The 22500-nt window shown below is 59.5% G+C and overlaps 1 protein-coding gene across 1 annotated transcript in view; it reads left to right on the forward strand.

The window, feature by feature from the left end:
* LOC140492475 (uncharacterized) overlaps positions 1-22500 on the forward strand; it is a 54261-nt gene that overhangs the window by 25321 nt on the left and 6440 nt on the right. Inside the window, exons 5-6 of the mRNA XM_072591363.1 lie at positions 10921-11029; positions 14592-14755. Of these exons, the coding sequence (XP_072447464.1) occupies positions 10921-11029; positions 14592-14755 (273 nt within the window). The remainder of the gene's footprint in view (positions 1-10920; positions 11030-14591; positions 14756-22500) is intronic.

Raw genomic sequence — 22500 nt, forward strand, 5'->3', positions numbered from 1 at the left:
GCGGGGGGGTGAGAGGTGATGGTGTTGTTGGGAGGGGGGGGTGAGAGGTGATGGTATTGTTGGGGGGGGTGAGAGGTGATGGTATTGTGGGAGGGGCGGGGGGGTAAGAGGTGATGGTATTGTTGGGGGGGGTGAGAGGTGATGGTATTGTTGGGAGGGGGGGGTGAGAGGTGAAGGTATTGTTGGGAGGGGCGGGGGGGCTGAGAGGTGATGGTATTGTTGGGGGGGGGCGGGGGGGTGAGACGTGATGGTATTGTTGGGAGGTGGGGTGAGAGGTGATGGTATTGTTGGGGGGGGTGGGGGGGTGAGAGGTGATGGTATTGTTGGGGGGGGTGGGGGGGGTGAGAGGTGATGGTATTGTTGGGGGGGGCGGTGGGGGTGAGAGGTGATGGTATTGTTGGGAGGGGCGGGGGGGGTGAGAGGTGATGGTATTGTTGGGGGGGTGGGAGGGTTGAGGGGTGATGGTATCGTTGGGAGGGGCGGGGGGGGTGAGAGGTGATGGTATTGTTGGGGGGGTTGGGGGGGGTGAGGGGTGATGGTATTGTCGGGGGGGTGAGAGGTGATGGTATTGTTGGGAGGGGCGGGGGGGTGAGAGGTGATGGTATTGTTGGGGGGGTGGGGGGGTGAGAGGTGATGGTATTGTTGGGGGGGCGGGGGGGGTGAGAGGTGAAGGTATTGTTGGGGGGGGTGGGGGGGGTGGGGGGGGTGAGAGGTGATGGTATTGTTGGGAGGGGCGGGGGGGTGAGAGGTGATGGTATTGTTGGGAGGGGCGGGGGGGGTGAGAGGTGATGGTATTGTTGGGGGGGGTGGGGGGGTTGAGGGGTGATGGTATCGTTGGGAGGGGCGGGGGGGTCAGAGGTGATGGTATTGTTGGGGGGGTTGGGGGGGGTGAGGGGTGATGGTATTGTTGGGGGGGCGGGGGGGTGAGAGGTGATGGTATTGTTGGGAGGGGCGGGGGGGTGAGAGGTGATGGTATTGTTGGGGGGGTGGGGGGGTGAGAGGTGATGGTATTGTTGGGGGGGCGGGGGGGGTGAGAGGTGAAGGTATTGTTGGGGGGGTGGGGGGGTGAGAGGTGATGGTGTTGGGGGGGTGGGGGGGTGAGAGGTGATGGTATTGTTGGGGGGGAGGGGGGGTGTGAGAGGTGATGGTATTGTTGGGAGGGGCGGGGGGGGAGAGGTGATGGTATTGTTGAGGGGGGGGTGAGAGGTGATGGTATTGTTGGGAGGGGCGGGGGGGGTGAGAGGTGATGGTATTGTTGGGAGGGGTGGGGGGGTGAGAGGTGATGGTATTGTTGGGAGGGGCGGGGGGGTGAGAGGTGATGGTATTGTTGGGAGGGGCGGGGGTGTGAGGGGTGATGGTATTGTTGGGGGGGGGTGAGAGGTGATGGTATTGTTGGGAGGGGCGGGGGGTGAGGGGTGATGGTATTGTTGGGCGGGGGGGTGAGAGGTGATGGTATTGTTGGGAGGGGAGGGGGGTGAGAGGTGATGGTATTGTTGGGGGGGGTGAGAGGTGATGGTATTTTGGGGATGGTGGGGCGTTGAGGGGTGATGGTATTGTTGGGAGGGATGGGGGGGTGAGAGGTGATGGTATTGTTGGGAGGGGTGGGGGGGGTGAGGGGTGATGGTATTGTTGGGAGGGGTGGGGGGGTGAGAGGTGATGGTATTGTTGGGAGGGGTGGGTGAGAGGTGATGGTATTGTTGGGAGGGGTGGGGGGGTGAGAGGTGATGGTATTGTTGGGGGGGTGGAGGGGTGAGGTGATGGTATTGTTGGGAGGGGCGGGGGGGGAGAGAGGTGATGGTATTGTTGGGGGGGGCGGGGGGGTGAGAGGTGATGGTATTGTTGGGAGGGGGGGTGAGAGGTGATGGTATTGTTGGGGGGGGGTGGGGGGGGTGAGAGGTGATGGTATTGTTGAGGGGGGGGTGAGAGGTGATGGTATTGTTGAGGGGGGGGGTGAGAGGTGATGGTATTGTTGGGAGGGGCGGGGGGGTGAGAGGTGATGGTATTGTTGGGGGGGGCGGGGGGGGTGAGAGGTGATGGTATTGTTGAGGGGGGGGGTGAGAGGTGATGGTATTGTTGGGAGGGGCGGGGGGTGAGAGGTGATGGTATTGTTGGGGGGGCGGGGGGGGTGAGAGGTGATGGTATTGTTGGAGGGGGGGGTGAGGGGTGATGGTATTGTTGGGAGGGGTGGGGGGGGTGAGAGGTGATGGTATTGTTGGGGGGGGTGGGGGGTGTGAGAGGTGATGGTATTGTTGGGAGGGGCGGGGGGGGGAGAGGTGATGGTATTGTTGAGGGGGGGGGTGAGAGGTGATGGTATTGTTGGGAGGGGCGGGGGGGTGAGAGGTGATGGTATTGTTGGGAGGGGGTGGGGGGGTGAGAGGTGATGGTATTGTTGGGGGGGCGGGTGGGGTGAGAGGTGATGGTATTGTTGGGAGGGGGGGGTGAGAGGTGATGGTATTGTTGGGGGGGGTGAGAGGTGATGGTATTGTGGGAGGGGCGGGGGGGTAAGAGGTGATGGTATTGTTGGGGGGGGTGAGAGGTGATGGTATTGTGGGAGGGGTGGGGGGGTGAGAGGTGATGGTATTGTTGGGAGGGGCGGGGGGGTGAGAGGTGATGGTGTTGTTGGGAGGGGCGGGGGGGGTGAGAGGTGATGGTATTGTTGGGAGGGGTGGGGGGGTGAGAGGTGATGGTATTGTTGGGGGGGGCGGGTGGGGTGAGAGGTGATGGTATTGTTGGGAGGGGGGGTGAGAGGTGATGGTATTGTTGGGGGGGGTGAGAGGTGATGGTATTGTGGGAGGGGCGGGGGGGTAAGAGGTGATGGTATTGTTGGGGGGGGGTGAGAGGTGATGGTATTGTGGGAGGGGTGGGGGGGGTGAGAGGTGATGGTATTGTTGGGAGGGGCGGGGGGGTGAGAGGTGATGGTGTTGTTGGGAGGGGCGGGGGGGTGAGAGGTGATGGTATTGTTGGGAGGGGTGGGGGGGTGAGAGGTGATGGTATTGTTGGGGGGGCGGGTGGGGTGAGAGGTGATGGTATTGTTGGGAGGGGGGGTGAGAGGTGATGGTATTGTTGGGGGGGGTGAGAGGTGATGGTATTGTGGGAGGGGCGGGGGGGTGAGAGGTGATGGTATTGTTGGGGGGGGTGAGAGGTGATGGTATTGTTGGGAGGGGGGGGTGAGAGGTGAAGGTATTGTTGGGAGGGGCGGGGGGGCTGAGAGGTGATGGTATTGTTGGGGGGGGAGGGGGGGGTGAGAGGTGATGGTATTGTTGGGAGGTGGGGTGAGAGGTGATGGTATTGTTGGGAGGGGAGGTGAGAGGTGATGGTATTGTTGGGGGGGGTGGGGGGGGGTGAGAGGTGATGGTATTGTTGGGGGGGGTGGGGGGGGTGAGAGGTGATGGTATTGTTGGGGGGGGCGGTGGGGGTGAGAGGTGATGGTATTGTTGGGAGGGGCGGGGGGGGTGAGAGGTGATGGTATTGTTGGGAGGGGCGGAGGGGTGAGAGGTGATGGTATTGTTGGGGGGGGTGGGGGGGGTGAGAGGTGATGGTATTGTTGGGAGGGGCGGGGGGGTGAGAGGTGATGGTATTGTTGGGAGGGGCGGGGGGGTGAGAGGTGATGGTATTGTTAGGCGGGGGGGTGAGAGGTGATGGTATTGTTGGAAGGGGAGGGGGGTGAGAGGTGATGGTATTGTTGGGGGGGTGGGGGGGTGAGAGGTGATGGTATTGTTGGGAGGGGTGGGGGGTGAGAGGTGATGGTATTGTTGGGAGGGGTGGGTGAGAGGTGATGGTATTGTTGGGAGGGGTGGGGGGGTGAGAGGTGATGGTATTGTTGGGGGGGGCGGGGGGGGTGAGGGGTGATGGTATTGTTGGGAGGGGCGGGGGGGGTGAGAGGTGATGGTATTGTTGGGAGGGGCGGGGGGGTGAGGGGTGATGGTATTGTTGGGAGGGGTGGGGGGTGAGAGGTGATGGTATTGTTGGGAGGGGTGGGTGAGAGGTGATGGTATTGTTGGGAGCGGTGGGGGGGTGAGAGGTGATGGTATTGTTGGGGGGGTGGAGGGGTGAGAGGTGATGGTATTATTGGGAGGGGCGGGGGGGGAGAGAGGTGATGGTATTGTTGAGGGGGGGGTGAGAGGTGATGGTATTGTTGAGGGGGGGTGAGAGGTGATGGTATTGTTGGGAGGGGCGGGGGGGTGAGAGGTGATGGTATTGTTGGGGGGGGCGGGGGGGGTGAGAGGTGATGATATTGTTGGAAGGGGGGGTGAGGGGTGATGGTATTGTTGGTAGGGGCGGGGGGGTGAGAGGTGATGGTGTTGTTGGGAGGGGCGGGGGGGTGAGAGGTGATGGTATTGTTGGGAGGGGTGGGGGGGTGAGAGGTGATGGTATTGTTGGGGGGGCGGGGGGGGTGAGAGGTGATGGTATTGTTGGGAGGGGGGAGTGAGAGGTGATGGTATTGTTGGGGGGGGTGAGAGGTGATGGTATTGTGGGAGGGGCGGGGGGGTAAGAGGTGATGGTATTGTTGGGCGGGGTGAGAGGTGATGGTATTGTTGGGAGGGGGGCTGAGAGGTGATGGTATTGTTGTGGGGGGCGGGGGGGTGAGAGGTGATGGTATTGTTGGGAGGTGGGGTGAGAGGTGATGGTATTGTTGGGGGTGTGGGGGGGGTGAGGGGTGATGGTGTTGTTGGGGGAGGCGGGGGGGTGAGAGGTGATGGTATTGTTGGGGGGGCGGGGGGGTGAGAGGTGATGGTATTGTTGGGGGGGGTGGGGGGGTGAGAGGTGATGGTATTGTTGGGGGGGGTTGGGGGGGGGTGAGAGGTGATGGTATTGTTGTGGGGGGCGGTGGGGGTGAGAGGTGATGGTATTGTTGGGGGGGGTTGGGGGGGGTGAGAGGTGATGGTATTGTTGTGGGGGGCGGTGGGGGTGAGAGGTGATGGTATTGTTGGGAGGGGCGGGGGGGGGTGAGAGGTGATGGTATTGTTGGGAGGGGTGAGAGGTGATGGTATTGTTGGGGGGGGGTGGGGGGGGTGGGGGGGGGTGAGAGGTGATGGTATTGTTGGGAGGGGCGGGGGGGTGAGAGGTGATGGTATTGTTGGGAGGGGCGGGGGGGGTGAGAGGTGATGGTATTGTTGGGGGGGTGGGGGGGTTGAGGGGTGATGGTATCGTTGGGAGGGGCGGGGGGGGTGAGAGGTGATGGTATTGTTGGGGGGGTTGGGGGGGGTGAGGGGTGATGGTGTTGTTGGGAGGGGCGGGGGGGTGAGAGGTGATGGTATTGTTGGGGGGGGTGAGAGGTGATGGTATTGTTGGGAGGGGGGGTGAGAGGTGATGGTATTGTTGGGAGGGGCGGGGGGGTGAGAGGTGATGGTATTGTTGGGAGGGGCGGGGGGGGTGAGAGGTGATGGTATTGTTGGGGGGGTGGGGGGGTTGAGGGGTGATGGTATCGTTGGGAGGGGCGGGGGGGGTGAGAGGTGATGGTATTGTTGGGGGGGTTGGGGGGGGTGAGGGGTGATGGTGTTGTTGGGAGGGGCGGGGGGGTGAGAGGTGATGGTATTGTTGGGGGGGGTGAGGGGTGATGGTATTGTTGGGAGGGGTGGGGGGGGTGAGAGGTGATGGTATTGTTGGGGGGGGTGGGGGATGTGAGAGGTGATGGTATTGTTGGGAGGGGCGGGGGGGGAGAGGTGATGGTATTGTTGAGTGGGGGGTGAGAGGTGATGGTATTGTTGGGAGGGGCGGGGGGGTGAGAGGTGATGGTATTGTTGGGAGGGGTGGGGGGGTGAGAGGTGATGGTGTTGTTGGGAGGGGCGGGGGGGTGAGAGGTGATGGTATTGTTGGGGGGGGTGAGAGGTGATGGTATTGTTGGGAGGGGGGGTGAGAGGTGAAGGTATTGTTGGGAGGGGCGGGGGGGCTGAGAGGTGATGGTATTGTTGGGGGGGGCGGGGGGGTGAGAGGTGATGGTATTGTTGGGAGGGGTGGGTGAGAGGTGATGGTATTGTTGGGAGGGGTGGGGGGGTGAGAGGTGATGGTATTGTTGGGGGGGGCGGGGGGGTGAGAGGTGATGGTATTGTTGGGAGGGGCGGGGGGGTGAGAGGTGATGGTATTGTTAGGCGGGGGGGTGAGAGGTGATGGTATTGTTGGGAGGGGAGGGGGGTGAGAGGTGATGGTATTGTTGGGGGGGTGGGGGGGTGAGAGGTGATGGTATTGTTGGGAGGGGTGGGGGGTGAGAGGTGATGGTATTGTTGGGAGGGGTGGGTGAGAGGTGATGGTATTGTTGGGAGGGGTGGGGGGGTGAGAGGTGATGGTATTGTTGGGGGGGGCGGGGGGGTGAGGGGTGATGGTATTGTTGGGAGGGGTGGGGGGTGAGAGGTGATGGTATTGATGGGAGGGGTGGGGGGGTGAGGGGTGATGGTATTGTTGGGAGGGGTGGGGGGTGAGAGGTGATGGTATTGTTGGGAGGGGTGGGTGAGAGGTGATGGTATTGTTGGGAGGGGTGGGGGGGTGAGAGGTGATGGTATTGTTGGGGGGGGTGGAGGGGTGAGAGGTGATGGTATTATTGGGAGGGGCGGGGGGGGAGAGAGGTGATATTATTGTTGAGGGGGGGGTGAGAGGTGATGGTATTGTTGAGGGGGGGGTGAGAGGTGATGGTATTGTTGGGAGGGGCGGGGGGGTGAGAGGTGATGGTATTGTTGGGGGGGGCGGGGGGGGTGAGAGGTGATGATATTGTTGGAAGGGGGGGTGAGGGGTGATGGTATTGTTGGGAGGGGTGGGGGGGTGAGAGGTGATGGTATTGTTGGGGGGGCGGGGGGGGGTGAGAGGTGATGGTATTGTTGGGAGGGGGGAGTGAGAGGTGATGGTATTGTTGGGGGGGGTGAGAGGTGATGGTATTGTGGGAGGGGCGGGGGGGGTAAGAGGTGATGGTATTGTTGGGCGGGGTGAGAGGTGATGGTATTGTTGGGAGGGGGGCTGAGAGGTGATGGTATTGTTGTGGGGGGCGGGGGGGGTGAGAGGTGATGGTATTGTTGGGAGGTGGGGTGAGAGGTGATGGTATTGTTGGGGGTGTGGGGGGGGTGAGGGGTGATGGTGTTGTTGGGGGAGGCGGGGGGGGTGAGAGGTGATGGTATTGTTGGGGGGGCGGGGGGGTGAGAGGTGATGGTATTGTTGGGGGGGGTGGGGGGGTGAGAGGTGATGGTATTGTTGGGGGGGGTTGGGGGGGGTGAGAGGTGATGGTATTGTTGTGGGGGGCGGTGGGGGTGAGAGGTGATGGTATTGTTGGGAGGGGCGGGGGGGGTGAGAGGTGATGGTATTGTTGGGAGGGGTGAGAGGTGATGGTATTGTTGGGGGGGGTGGGGGGGGTGGGGGGGGTGAGAGGTGATGGTATTGTTGGGAGGGGCGGGGGGGTGAGAGGTGATGGTATTGTTGGGAGGGGCGGGGGGGGTGAGAGGTGATGGTATTGTTGGGGGGGTGGGGGGGGTTGAGGGGTGATGGTATCGTTGGGAGGGGCGGGGGGGGTGAGAGGTGATGGTATTGTTGGGGGGGTTGGGGGGGATGAGGGGTGATGGTATTGTTGGGGGGGCGGGGGGGTGAGAGGTGATGGTATTGTTGGGAGGGGCGGGGGGGTGAGAGGTGATGGTATTGTTGGGGGGGTGGGGGGGTGAGAGGTGATGGTATTGTTGGGGGGGCGGGGGGGGTGAGAGGTGAAGGTATTGTTGGGGGGGTGGGGGGGTGAGAGGTGATGGTGTTGGGGGGGTGGGGGGGTGAGAGGTGATGGTATTGTTGGGGGGGGAGGGGGGGTGAGAGGTGATGGTATTGTTGGGGGGGGCGGGGGGTCTGAGAAGTGATGGTAATGTTGGTGGGGGCGGGGGGGGTGAGAGGTGATGGTATTGTTGGGAGGGGCGGGGGGTGAGAGGTGATGGTATTGTTGGGAGGGGCGGGGGGGTGAGAGGTGATGGTATTGTTGGGAGGGGGGAGTGAGAGGTGATGGTATTGTTGGGGGGAGGGGGGGTGAGAGGTGATGGTATTGTTGGGGGGGGTGAGAGGTGATGGTATTGTGGGAGGGGCGGGGGGGTAAGAGGTGATGGTATTGTTGGGAGGGGAGGGGGGGTGAGAGGTGATGGTATTGTTGGGAGGGGAGGGGGGGTGAGAGGTGATGGTATTGTTGGGAGGGGAGGGGGGGTGAGAGGTGATGGTATTGTTGGGCGGGGTGAGAGGTGATGGTATTGTTGGGAGGGGGGCTGAGAGGTGATGGTATTGTTGTGGGGGGCGGGGGGGGGTGAGAGGAGATGGTATTGTTGGGAGGTGGGGTGAGAGGTGATGGTATTGTTGGGGGTGTGGGGGGGGTGAGGGGTGATGGTGTTGTTGGGGGGGGTGGGTGGGGTGAGAGGTGATGGTATTGTTGGGGGTGTGGGGGGGGGTGAGGGGTGATGGTGTTGTTGGGGGAGGCGGGGGGGGTGAGAGGTGATGGTATTGTTGGGGGGGCGGGGGGGTGAGAGGTGATGGTATTGTTGGGGGGGTGGGGGGGTGAGAGGTGATGGTATTGTTGGTGGGGGTTGGGGGGGGGTGAGAGGTGATGGTATTGTTGGGAGGGGCGGGGGGGGTGAGAGGTGATGGTATTGTTGGGGGGGTGGGGGGGTTGAGGGGTGATGGTATCGTTGGGAGGGGCGGGGGGGGTGAGAGGTGATGGTATTGTTGGGGGGGTTGGGGGGGGTGAGGGGTGATGGTATTGTTGGGGGGGTGGGGGGGTGAGAGGTGATGGTATTGTTGTGGGGGGCGGTGGGGGTGAGAGGTGATGGTATTGTTGGGAGGGGCGGGGGGGGTGAGAGGTGATGGTATTGTTGGGAGGGGTGAGAGGTGATGGTATTGTTGGGGGGGGTGGGGGGGGTGAGAGGTGATGGTATTGTTGGGAGGGGCAGGGGGGTGAGAGGTGATGGTATTGTTGGGAGGGGCGGGGGGGGTGAGAGGTGATGGTATTGTTGGGGGGGTGGGTGGGTTGAGGGGTGATGGTATCGTTGGGAGGGGCGGGGGGGGTGAGAGGTGATGGTATTGTTGGGGGGTATGGGGGGGGTGAGGGGTGATGGTGTTGGGGGGGTGGGGGGGTGAGAGGTGATGGTATTGTTGGGGGGGGAGGGGGGGTGAGAGGTGATGGTATTGTTGGGGGGGGCGGGGGGGCTGAGAAGTGATGGTATTGTTGGTGGGGGCGGGGGGGGTGAGAGGTGATGGTATTGTTGGGAGGGGCGGGGGGTGAGAGGTGATGGTATTGTTGGGAGGGGCGGGGGGGTGAGGGGTGATGGTATTGTTGGGGGGGGTGAGAGGTGATGGTATTGTTGGGGGGGGTGGTGAGAGGTGATGGTATTGTTGGGAGGGGAGGGGGGTGAGAGGTGATGGTATTGTTGGGAGGGGCGGTGAGAGGTGATGGTATTGTTGGGAGGGGAGGGGGGTGAGAGGTGATGGTATTGTTGGGGGGGGTGAGAGGTGATGGTATTGTTGGGGGGGGTGAGAGGTGATGGTATTGTTGGGGGGGGTGGGGGTGTGAGAGGTGATGGTATTATTGGGGGGTGTGGGGGGGGTGAGAGGTGATGGTATTGTTGGGGGTCGGGGGGGTGAGAGGTGATGGTATTGTTGGGGGGGTGGGGGTGTGAGAGGTGATGGTGTTATTGGGGGGGTGGGGGGGTGAGAGGTGATGGTATTGTTGGGGGGGCGGGGGGGGGTGGGAGGTGATGGTATTGTTGGGGGGGCGGGGGGGGTGGGAGGTGATGGTATTGTTGGGGGGGCGGGGGGGGGTGAGAGGTGATGGTATGGTTGGGGGGGTGAGAGGTGATGGTATTGTTGGGAGGGGTGGGGGCGGTGAGAGGTGTTGGTATTGTTGGGAGGGGTGGGGGGGGTGAGTGGTGATGGTATTGTTGGGAGGGGTGGGGGGGTGAGAGGTGATGGTATTGTTGGGGGGGGTGGGGGGGTGAGAGGTGATGGTATTGTTGGGAGGGGTGGGGGGGGTGAGAGGTGAAGGTATTGTTGGGGGGGGTGGGGGGGTGAGAGGTGATGGTATTGTTGGGGGGGGGTGAGAGGTGATGGTATTGTTGGGGGTGAGGGGGGTGAGAGGTGATGGTATTGTTGGGGGTGAGGGGGGTGAGAGGTGATGGTATTGTTGGGAGGGGTGGGGGGGTGAGAGGTGATGGTATTGTTGGGGGGGGTGGGGGGGTGAGAGGTGATGGTATTGTTGGGAGGGGTGGGGGGGTGAGAGGTGAAGGTATTGTTGGGGGGGGTGGGGGGGTGAGAGGTGATGGTATTGTTGGGAGGGGTGGGGGGGTGAGAGGTGATGGCATTGTTGGGAGGGGTGGGGGGGGGTGAGGGGTGATGGTATTGTTGGGAGGGGCGGGGGGGGTGAGAGGTGATGGTATTGTTGGGAGGGGTGGGGGGGTGAGAGGTGATGGTATTGTTGGGGCGGGTGGAGGGGGTGACGGGTGATGGTATTGTTGGGAGGGGCGGGGGGGGTGAGAGGTGATGGTATTGTTGGGAGGGGCGGGGGGGGTGAGCGGTGAAGGTATTGTTGGGAGGGGTGGGGGGGTGAGAGGTGATGGTATTGCCGGGTGGGGGTTTGCTGCTGGATTGGGGTAAGGGTTCAATGACAGTCTGTACCCCACAACGTACACACGAACAATCTGTCACCCAGGGCGGGGCCTGATCACTGAGCACTGAGGTCAGAAGAGGTATCTTCATCAGAGATCCAGTGGAGTTTGGAATTCTTCAGCCCAGGCTGGGATCGCACTGTGCCGTGGTCTCTCAGGGAATCGAGGGAGGGAGAGGGGAGCTGAAGGACAGGTCCAGTGGGTTGAATGGTCTGTACCCGTTGCTGTGTCCCTGTAGCAGTGGAGGGAGGAGGGTAACTCCTAGCGGGAGGTGAAATTCCTGGGATGTGCTCCATATTGTAGGGAGTTTGTGGAACAGAACATGACATTCACGGGCCTGGTCATCCTGGAGAACAAGCTGAAGAAATCCACTTCCTCGGTGTTCCGGGAACTGCTAAAGGCGGATATCCGCATTGTGATGATCACAGGTAACTGGACGGAGAGTGGGATCGGGGGAATGGGGTACGGCATGGAGAGAGGGATCAGGGGGAATGGGGGAATGACACGGAGAGTGGGATCAGGGGGAATGGGGGGAATGACACGGAGAGTGGGATCAGGGGGAATGGGGGGAACGGCACGGAGAGTGGGATTAGGGGGGAACGGGGGAATGACACGGAGAGTGGGATCAGGGGGAACGGGGGGAACGGCACGGAGAGTGGGATCAGGGGGGAACGGGGGGAATGACACGGAGAGTGGGATCAGGGGGAACGGGGGGAACGGCACGGAGAGTGGGATCAGGGGGGAACGGGGGAATGACACGGAGAGTGGGATCAGGGGGAATGGGGGGAACGGCACAGAGAGTGGGATCAGGGGGAACGACACGGAGAGTGGGATCAGGGGGAACGGGGGGAACGGCACGGAGAGTGGGATCAGGGGGGAACGGGGGAATGACACGGAGAGTGGGATCAAGGGGAATGGGGGGAACGGCACAGAGAGTGGGTTCAGGGGGAACGACACGGAGAGTGGGATCAGGGGGGAACGGGGGAGCGATACGGAGAGTGGGATCAGGGGGAACGACATGGAGAGTGGGATCAGGGGGAACGACACGGAGAGTGGGATCAGGGGGGAACGGGGGAATGACACGGAGAGTGGGATTGGGGGAATGGGGGGAACGGCACAGAGAGTGGGATCAGGGGAGGACGGGGGAATGACACGGAGAGTGGGATCAAGGGGAATGGGGGGAACGATACGGAGAGTGGGATCAGGGGGAACGACATGGAGAGTGGGATCAGGGGAACGGGGAGAACAGCACGGAGAGTGGGATCAGGAGGAATGGGGGAACGACACGGAGACTGGGATCAGGGGGGAATGGCACAGAGAGTGGGATCAGGGGGGAATGGAGGGAACGGCACGGAGAGTGGGATCGGAGGAACGGCATGGAGAGTGGGATCAGGGGGAACGACACGGAGAGTGGGATCAGGGGAACGGGAGAAATGGCACAGAGAGTGGGATCAGGGGGGAACGGCACGGAGACTGGGATCAGGTAGAACGGGGGAAACGGCACGGAGAGTGGGATCGGGGGAACGGGGGGAACGGCACGGAGACTGGGATCGGGGGAACAGGGGGAACGGCACGGAGAGAGGGATCGGGGGAACGGGAGGAACAGCACAGAGGGTGGGATCAGGGGGGAACGGGGGAACGACACAGAGAGTGGGATCAGGGGGGAAGGCACGGAGAGTGGGATCAGGGGAACGGGGGGAGCGGCACGGAGAGTGGGATCAGTGGGAACGACACGGAGAGTGGGATCAGGGGGAACGCAGGGAGAGTGGGATCAGGGGGAACGCAGGGAGAGTGGGATCAGGGGGGAACAGGGGAACGACACAGAGAGTGGGATCGGGGAGAACGGTGGAACGACACAGACAGTGGGATCGGGGGAAAGGGGGGAACGACAGGGAGAGAGGGATCAGGGGGAACGCAGGGAGAGTGGGATCAGGGGGGAAAGGGGGGAACGACAGGGAGAGAGGGATCGGGGGAACGGCACGGAGAGTGGGATCAGTGGGAATGGGGGAATGACACGGAGAGTGGGACCAGGGGACAGTCCCCTCACCGTCACTCTCCGTCTGTGTGACAGGGGACAGTCCCCTCACCGTCACTCTCCGTCTGTGTGACAGGGGACAGTCCCCTCGCCGTCACTCTCCGTCTGTGTGACAGGGGACAGTCCCCTCACCGTCACTCTCCGTCTGTCTGACAGGTGACAGTCCCCTCACCGTCACTCTTCGTCAGTCTGACAGGTGACATTCCCCTCACCGTCACTCTCCCTCTGTCTGACAGGTGACAGTCCCCTCACGGTCACTGTCCGTCTGTGTGACAGGGGACAGTCCCCTCACGGTCACTGTCCGTCTGTCTGACAGGTGACAGTCCCCTCACCGTCACTCTCCGTCTATGTGACAGGTGACAGTCCCCTCGCCGTCACTCTCCGTCTGTCTGACAGGGGACAGTCCCCTCACCGTCACTCTCCGTCTATGTGACAGGTGACAGTCCCCTCGCCGTCACTCTTTGTCTGTCTGACAGGGGACAGTCCCCTCAACGTCACTCTCCGTCTGTGTGACAGGTGACAGTCCCCTCACCGTCACTCTCCGTCTGTGTGACAGGTGACAGTCCCCTCACCGTCACTCTCCGTCTGTGTGACAGGTGACAGTCCCCTCACCGTCACTCTCCGTCTGTGTGACAGGGGACAGTCCCCTCGCCGTCACTCTCCGTCTGTGTGACAGGGGACAGTCCCCTCACCGTCACTCTCCGTCTGTCTGACAGGTGACAGTCCCCTCACCGTCACTCTCCCTCTGTGTGACAGGTGACAGTCCCCTCACCGTGACTCTTCGTCAGTCTGACAGGTGACATTCCCCTCACCGTCACTCTCCCTCTGTCTGACAGGTGACAGTCCCCTCACGGTCACTGTCCGTCTGTGTGACAGGGGACAGTCCCCTCACGGTCACTGTCCGTCTGTCTGACAGGTGACAGTCCCCTCACCGTCACTCTCCGTCTATGTGACAGGTGACAGTCCCCTCGCCGTCACTCTCTGTCTGTCTGACAGGGGACAGTCCCCTCACCGTCACTCTCCGTCTATGTGACAGGTGACAGTCCCCTCGCCGTCACTCTCTGTCTGTCTGACAGGGGACAGTCCCCTCAACGTCACTCTCTGTCTGTGTGACAGGTGACAGTCCCCTCACCGTCACTCTCCGTCTGTGTGACAGATGACAGTCCCCTCACCGTCACTCTCCGTCTGTGTGACAGGGGACAGTCCCCTCACCGTCACTCTCCGTCTGTGTGACAGGTGACAGTCCCCTCACCGTCACTCTCCGTCTGTCTGACAGGTGACAGTCCCCTCACCGTCACTCTCCGTCTGTGTGACAGGTGACTGTCCCCTCACCGTCACTCTCTGTCTGTCTGACAGGGGACAGTCCCCTCGCCGTCACTCTCCGTCTGTCTGACAGGGGACAGTCCCCTCACCGTCACTCTCCGTCTGTGTGACAGGTGACAGTCCCCTCACCGTCACTCTCCGTCTGTGTGACAGGTGACAGTCCCCTCACCGTCACTCTCCGTCTGTGTGACAGGTGACTGTCCCCTCACCGTCACTCTCTGTCTGTCTGACAGGGGACAGTCCCCTCACCGTCACTCTCCGTCTGTCTGACAGGTGACAGTCCCCTCGCCGTCACTCTCCGTCTGTGTGACAGGTGACAGTCCCCTCACCTCACTCTCCCTCTGTCTGACAGGTGACAGTCCCCTCACCGTCACTCTCCGTCTGTCTGACAGGTGACAGTCCCCTCACCGTCACTCTCCGTCTGTCTGACAGGGGACAGTCCCCTCACCGTCACTCTCCCTCTGTCTGACAGGGGACAGTCCCCTCACCGTCACTCTCCCTCTGTCTGACAGGGGACAGTCCCCTCACCGTCACTCTCTGTCTGTGTGACAGGTGACAGTCCCCTCACTGTCACTCTCCGTCTGTCTGACAGGTGACAGTCCCCTCACCGTCACTCTCCCTCTGTCTGACAGGTGACAGTACCCTGACAGCTATCCATGTAGCTAAGGAGTCTGGGATGATCGGAGTGAGTGAGAGGGTGATCCGAGTTAAAGCCAAGTTGCCTACTGCCAGCTCCAAAGCCACCATCACCTGGAGGAATGTGAAGAAGACGTGTGGGGGCACCCAATCTCCACAGGTTGAGTTGGAATGTTTTGTAATTGTGTCTCTCTCTCTCTCAATTCATCAGATTATAGACCATCCCTTTGTGTGCTATTCAACTGTTGACACTTTACTCACACAGTCTGACACTCTCGATCACCTGCAGAGAGCTATTATTCGGTCCATCGACATTCCTCTCACACCATTTGTAAAGTCCTTTGAGATTCTTAAATAAGTGGAGTAATCTTGCAGTGATCCCTCTGTATATTCTGTCATTTTATAAACCTCTAATAGGTCACCCCTCAGCCTCCGATGCTCCAGGGAAAACAGCCCCAGCCGAGACTCAGACGCAGGCATGGGTGGATGGGTTAGTAAGTTTGCAGATGACATTAAAGTCGGTGGAGTGGTGGACAGTGTGGAAGAATGTTACTGGTTGCAGGGGGACTTGGATAAACTGCAGAATTGGTTTGAGAGGAGGCAAATAGAGTTCAACGCAGCGAAATGTGAGGTGATGCACTTTGAGCAGAGTAACAGGAAGGCAGAGTACTGGGTCAGTGGAAAGATTTTTGGTAGCGTGGATGTGCAGAGGGATCTTGGAGTCCATGTACATAGATCCCTGAAAGTTGCCACACAGGTTATAGTGCTGTTGAGAAGGCATACGGTGTGTTAGGTTTCATTCGTAGAGGGATTGAGTTCTGGAACTGATGGTCCCGCACTGATGGTCCCGCACTGATGGTCCCGCACTGATGGTCACAGACTGATGGTCACAGACTGATGGTCCCGCACTGATGGTCACAGACTGATGGTCCCGCACTGATGGTCCCGCACTGATGGTCCCGCACTGATGGTCACAGACTGATGGTCCCGCACTGATGGTCCCGCACTGATGGTCCCGCACTGATGGTCCCGCACTGATGGTCCCGCACTGATGGTCCCGCACTGATGGTCCCGCACTGATGGTCACAGACTGATGGTCACAGACTGATGGTCCCACACTGATGGTCACACACTGATGGTCACAGACTGATGGCCCCGCACTGATGGTCACACACTGATGGTCACACACTGATGGTCACAGACTGATGGCCCCGCACTGATGGTCACTCACTGATGGTCACACACTGATGGTCACAGACTGATGGTCACAGACTGATGGTCCCGCACTGATGGTCCCAGACTGATGGTCACAGACTGATGGTCCCGCACTGATGGTCACAGACTGATGGTCCCGCACTGATGGTCCCGCACTGATGGTCACAGACTGATGGTCCCGCACTGATGGTCCCACACTGATGGCCCCACACTGATGGTCACACACTGATGGTCACACACTGATGGTCTCACACTGATGGTCACACACTGATGGTCACTCACTGATGGTCACTCACTGATGGTCCCACACTGATGGTCACGCACTGATGGTCACACACTGATGGTCCCGCACTGATGGTCACACACTGATGGTCACTCACTGATGGCCCCGCACTGATGGCCCCGCACTGATGGTCCCGCACTGATGGTCACGCACTGATGGTCCCGCACTGATGGTCCCGCACTGATGGTCCCGCACTGATGGCCCCGCACTGATGGTCACTCACTGATGGTCACACACTGATGGTCCCGCACTGATGGCCCCACACTGATGGTCACACACTGATGGTCACACACTGATGGTCACACACTGATGGTCACACACTGATGGCCCCGCACTGATGGTCACACACTGATGGTCCCGCACTGATGGTCCCGCACTGATGGTCCCGCACTGATGGCCCCGCACTGATGGTCACTCACTGATGGTCACACACTGATGGTCCCGCACTGATGGCCCCACACTGATGGTCACACACTGATGGCCCCGCACTGATGGTCACACACTGATGGTCCCGCACTGATGGTCCCACACTGATGGTCACTCACTGATGGTCACTGACTGATGGTCACACACTGATGGTCACAGACTGATGGTCCCGCACTGATGGTCTCACACTGATGGTCACACACTGATGGTCACTGACTGATGGTCCCACACTGATGGTCCCGCACTGATGGTCCCGCACTGATGGTCCCGCACTGATGGTCCCGCACTGATGGTCCCGCACTGATGGTCACACACTGATGGTCACACACTGATGGTCACACACTGATGGTCCCAGACTGATGGTCCCAGACTGATGGTCACTCACTGATGGTCACTCACTGATGGTCACAGACTGATGGTCCCGCACTGATGGTCACAGACTGATGGTCCCACACTGATGGTCCCGCGCTGATGGTCACAGACTGATGGTCCCGCACTGATGGTCCCACACTGATGGTCCCACACTGATGGTCGCACACTGATGGTCCCACACTGATGGTCCCACACTGATGGTCCCGCACTGATGGTCCCGCACTGATGGTCCCGCACTGATGGTCACTCACTGATGGTCACTCACTGATGGTCACTCACTGATGGTCCCGCACTGATGGCCCCGCACTGATGGCCCCGCACTGATGGTCACACACTGATGGTCTCACACTGATGGTCTCACACTGATGGTCTCACACTGATGGTCACTCACTGATGGTCCCGCACTGATGGTCACACACTGATGGTCCCAGACTGATGGTCCCACACTGATGGTCACACACTGATGGTCACAGACTGATGGTCACACACTGATGGTCACAGACTGATGGTCACAGACTGATGGTCACAGACTGATGGTCACGCACTGATGGTCACAGACTGATGGTCACACACTGATGGTCACAGACTGATGGTCACGCACTGATGGTCACACACTGATGGTCACAGACTGATGGTCACAGACTGATGGTCACAGACTGATGGTCACGCACTGATGGTCACGCACTGATGGTCACACACTGATGGTCACACACTGATGGTCACAGACTGATGGCCCCGCACTGATGGTCACACACTGATGGTCACACACTGATGGTCCCGCACTGATGGTCCCGCACTGATGGTCCCGCACTGATGGTCCCGCACTGATGGTCTCACACAGATGGTCCCACACTGATGGTCACAGACTGATGGTCCCACACTGATGGTCACACACTGATGGTCCCAGACTGATGGTCCCAGACTGATGGTCACTCACTGATGGTCACTCACTGATGGTCACTCACTGATGGTCACAGACTGATGGTCACAGACTGATGGTCACGCACTGATGGTCACACACTGATGGTCACACACTGATGGCCCCGCACTGATGGTCACACACTGATGGTCCCGCAGTGATGGTCACGCACTGATGGTCACGCACTGATGGTCACAGACTGATGGTCCCACACTGATGGTCCCACACTGATGGTCCCGCACTGATGGTCCCACACTGATGGTCACAGACTGATGGTCACAGACTGATGGTCACACACTGATGGTCCCGCAGTGATGGTCCCGCAGTGATGGTCACGCACTGATGGTCCCACACTGATGGTCACAGACTGATGGTCCCACACTGATGGTCCCACACTGATGGTCCCGCACTGATGGTCCCGCACTGATGGTCCCGCACTGATGGTCTCGCACTGATGGTCTCGCACTGATGGTCTCGCACTGATGGTCTCGCACTGATGGTCCCGCACTGATGGTCACTCACTGATGGTCACTCACTGATGGTCTCACACTGATGGTCTCACACTGATGGTCTCACACTGATGGTCTCACACTGATGGTCACTCACTGATGGTCACTCACTGATGGTCCCGCACTGATGGTCACACACTGATGGTCCCACACTGATGGTCACAAACTGATGGTCACACACTGATGGTCACACACTGATGATCCCAGACTGATGGTCCCACACTGATGGTCACAAACTGATGGTCACACACTGATGGTCACACACTGATGGTCCCAGACTGATGGTCCCACACTGATGGTCACAAACTGATGGTCACACACTGATGGTCACACACTGATGATCCCGCACTGATGGTCACACACTGATGGTCACGCACTGATGGTCCCAGACTGATGGTCACAGACTGATGGTCACAGACTGATGGTCACACACTGATGGTCCCGCAGTGATGGTCCCGCAGTGATGGTCACGCACTGATGGTCCCAGACTGATGGTCCCACACTGATGGTCCCACACTGATGGTCCCAGACTGATGGTCTCACACTGATGGTCTCACACTGATGGTCCCACACTGATGGTCCCGCACTGATGGTCCCGCACTGATGGTCACAGACTGATGGTCACAGACTGATGGTCCCGCACTGATGGTCCCACACTGATGGTCCCGCACTGATGGTCCCGCACTGATGGTCCCAGACTGATGGTCGCACACTGATGGTCCCACACTGATGGTCCCACACTGATGGTCTCGCACTGATGGTCTCGCACTGATGGTCTCGCACTGATGGTCTCGCACTGATGGTCCCGCACTGATGGTCCCGCACTGATGGTCCCGCACTGATGGTCCCGCACTGATGGTCACTCACTGATGGTCACTCACTGATGGTCACTCACTGATGGTCCCGCACTGATGGCCCCGCACTGATGGCCCCGCACTGATGGTCACACACTGATGGTCTCACACTGATGGTCTCACACTGATGGTCACTCACTGATGGTCACTCACTGATGGTCACTCACTGATGGTCACTCACTGATGGTCCCGCACTGATGGTCACACACTGATGGTCCCAGACTGATGGTCCCACACTGATGGTCACAAACTGATGGTCACACACTGATGGTCACAGACTGATGGTCCCGCACTGATGGTCACACACTGATGGTCACACACTGATGGTCACGCACTGATGGTCACGCACTGATGGTCACACACTGATGGTCCCGCACTGATGGTCACACACTGATGGTCACACACTGATGGTCCCGCACTGATGGCCCCGCACTGATGGTCACACACTGATGGTCACACACTGATGGTCTCACACTGATGGTCTCACACTGATGGTCTCACACTGATGGTCTCACACTGATGGTCACTCACTGATGGTCACAGACTGATGGTCCCGCACTGATGGTCACACACTGATGGTCACACACTGATGGTCACACACTGATGGTCACGCACTGATGGTCACACACTGATGGTCACAGACTGATGGTCCCGCACTGATGGTCACACACTGATGGTCACACACTGATGGTCCCGCACTGATGGTCCCGCACTGATGGCCCCGCACTGATGGCCCCGCACTGATGGTCACACACTGATGGTCTCACACTGATGGTCTCACACTGATGGTCTCACACTGATGGTCACTCACTGATGGTCACTCACTGATGGTCCCGCACTGATGGTCACACACTGATGGTCCCAGACTGATGGTCCCACACTGATGGTCACAAACTGATGGTCACACACTGATGGTCACAGACTGATGGTCCCGCACTGATGGTCACACACTGATGGTCACACACTGATGGTCACGCACTGATGGTCACGCACTGATGGTCACACACTGATGGTCACAGACTGATGGTCACAGACTGATGGTCACGCACTGATGGTCACGCACTGATGGTCACAGACTGATGGTCACAGACTGATGGTCACGCACTGATGGTCACGCACTGATGGTCACGCACTGATGGTCACGCACTGATGGTCACGCACTGATGGTCCCACACTGATGGTCACACACTGATGGTCCCGCACTGATGGTCCCGCACTGATGGTCACACACTGATGGTCACACACTGATGGTCCCGCAGTGATGGTCCCACACTGATGGTCCCACACTGATGGTCACACACTGATGGTCCCACACTGATGGTCACAGACTGATGGTCCCGCACTGATGGTCACACACTGATGGTCACACACTGATGGTCACGCACTGATGGTCACGCACTGATGGTCACACACTGATGGTCACAGACTGATGGTCACAGACTGATGGTCACGCACTGATGGTCACGCACTGATGGTCACAGACTGATGGTCACAGACTGATGGTCACGCACTGATGGTCACGCACTGATGGTCACGCACTGATGGTCACGCACTGATGGTCACGCACTGATGGTCACGCACTGATGGTCACACACTGATGGTCCCACACTGATGGTCACACACTGATGGTCCCGCACTGATGGTCCCGCACTGATGGTCACACACTGATGGTCCCGCACTGATGGTCTCGCACTGATGGTCCCACACTGATGGTCCCACACTGATGGTCCCAGACTGATGGTCCCACACTGATGGTCCCACACTGATGGTCCCAGACTGATGGTCACTCACTGATGGTCACTCACTGATGGTCACTCACTGATGGTCACTCACTGATGGTCACTCACTGATGGTCACAGACTGATGGTCCCGCGCTGATGGTCCCGCGCTGATGGTCCCGCGCTGATGGTCTCGCACTGATGGTCTCGCACTGATGGTCTCGCACTGATGGTCCCGCACTGATGGTCTCACACTGATGGTCCCACACGGATGGTCACTCACTGATGGTCTCACACTGATGGTCCCGCACTGATGGTCACAGACTGATGGTCACTCACTGGTCACTCACTGATGGTCTCGCACTGATGGTCCCGCACTGATGGTCCCGCACTGATGGTCACGCACTGATGGTCACGCACTGATGGTCACGCACTGATGGTCCCACACTGATGGTCCCACACTGATGGTCCCACACTGATGGTCACACACTGATGGTCCCGCACTGATGGTCCCGCACTGATGGTCACGCACTGATGGTCCCGCACTGATGGTCACTCACTGATGGTCACTGACTGATGGTCCCACACTGATGGTCCCACACTGATGGTCACAGACTGATGGTCCCACACTGATGGTCCCACACTGATGGTCACTCACTGATGGTCACACACTGATGGTCCCACACTGATGGTCCCACACTGATGGTCACTCACTGATGGTCCCACACTGATGGTCACACACTGATGGTCCCACACTGATGGTCACTCACTGATGGTCACTCACTGATGGTCACTCACTGATGGTCCCGCACTGATGGTCCCGCACTGATGGTCCCGCACTGATGGTCACGCACTGATGGTCCCGCACTGATGGTCACGCACTGATGGTCACGCACTGATGGTCACTCACTGATGGTCACTGACTGATGGTCCCACACTGATGGTCCCACACTGATGGTCCCACACTGATGGTCACAGACTGATGGTCCCACACTGATGGTCACACACTGATGGTCCCACACTGATGGTCCCACACTGATGGTCACTCACTGATGGTCCCACACTGATGGTCACACACTGATGGTCCCACACTGATGGTCCCACACTGATGGTCACTCACTGATGGTCACTCACTGATGGTCACTCACTGATGGTCCCACACTGATGGTCACTCACTGATGGTCACTCACTGATGGTCACTCACTGATGGTCACACACTGATGGTCCCACACTGATGGTCACTCACTGATGGTCACTCACTGATGGTCACTCACTGATGGTCACTCACTGATGGTCACACACTGATGGTCCCACACTGATGGTCACTCACTGATGGTCACTCACTGATGGTCACAGACTGATGGTCCCACACTGATGGTCCCACACTGATGGTCCCACACTGATGGTCCCACACTGATGGTCACAGACTGATGGTCCCACACTGATGGTCACTCACTGATGGTCACTCACTGATGGTCACTCACTGATGGTCCCACACTGATGGTCACTCACTGATGGTCACTCACTGATGGTCACTCACTGATGGTCACACACTGATGGTCCCACACTGATGGTCCCACACTGATGGTCACTCACTGATGGTCACTCA

This window comes from Chiloscyllium punctatum, chromosome 21 (assembly GCF_047496795.1).
Source record: "Chiloscyllium punctatum isolate Juve2018m chromosome 21, sChiPun1.3, whole genome shotgun sequence".
NCBI lineage: Eukaryota > Metazoa > Chordata > Chondrichthyes > Orectolobiformes > Hemiscylliidae > Chiloscyllium > Chiloscyllium punctatum.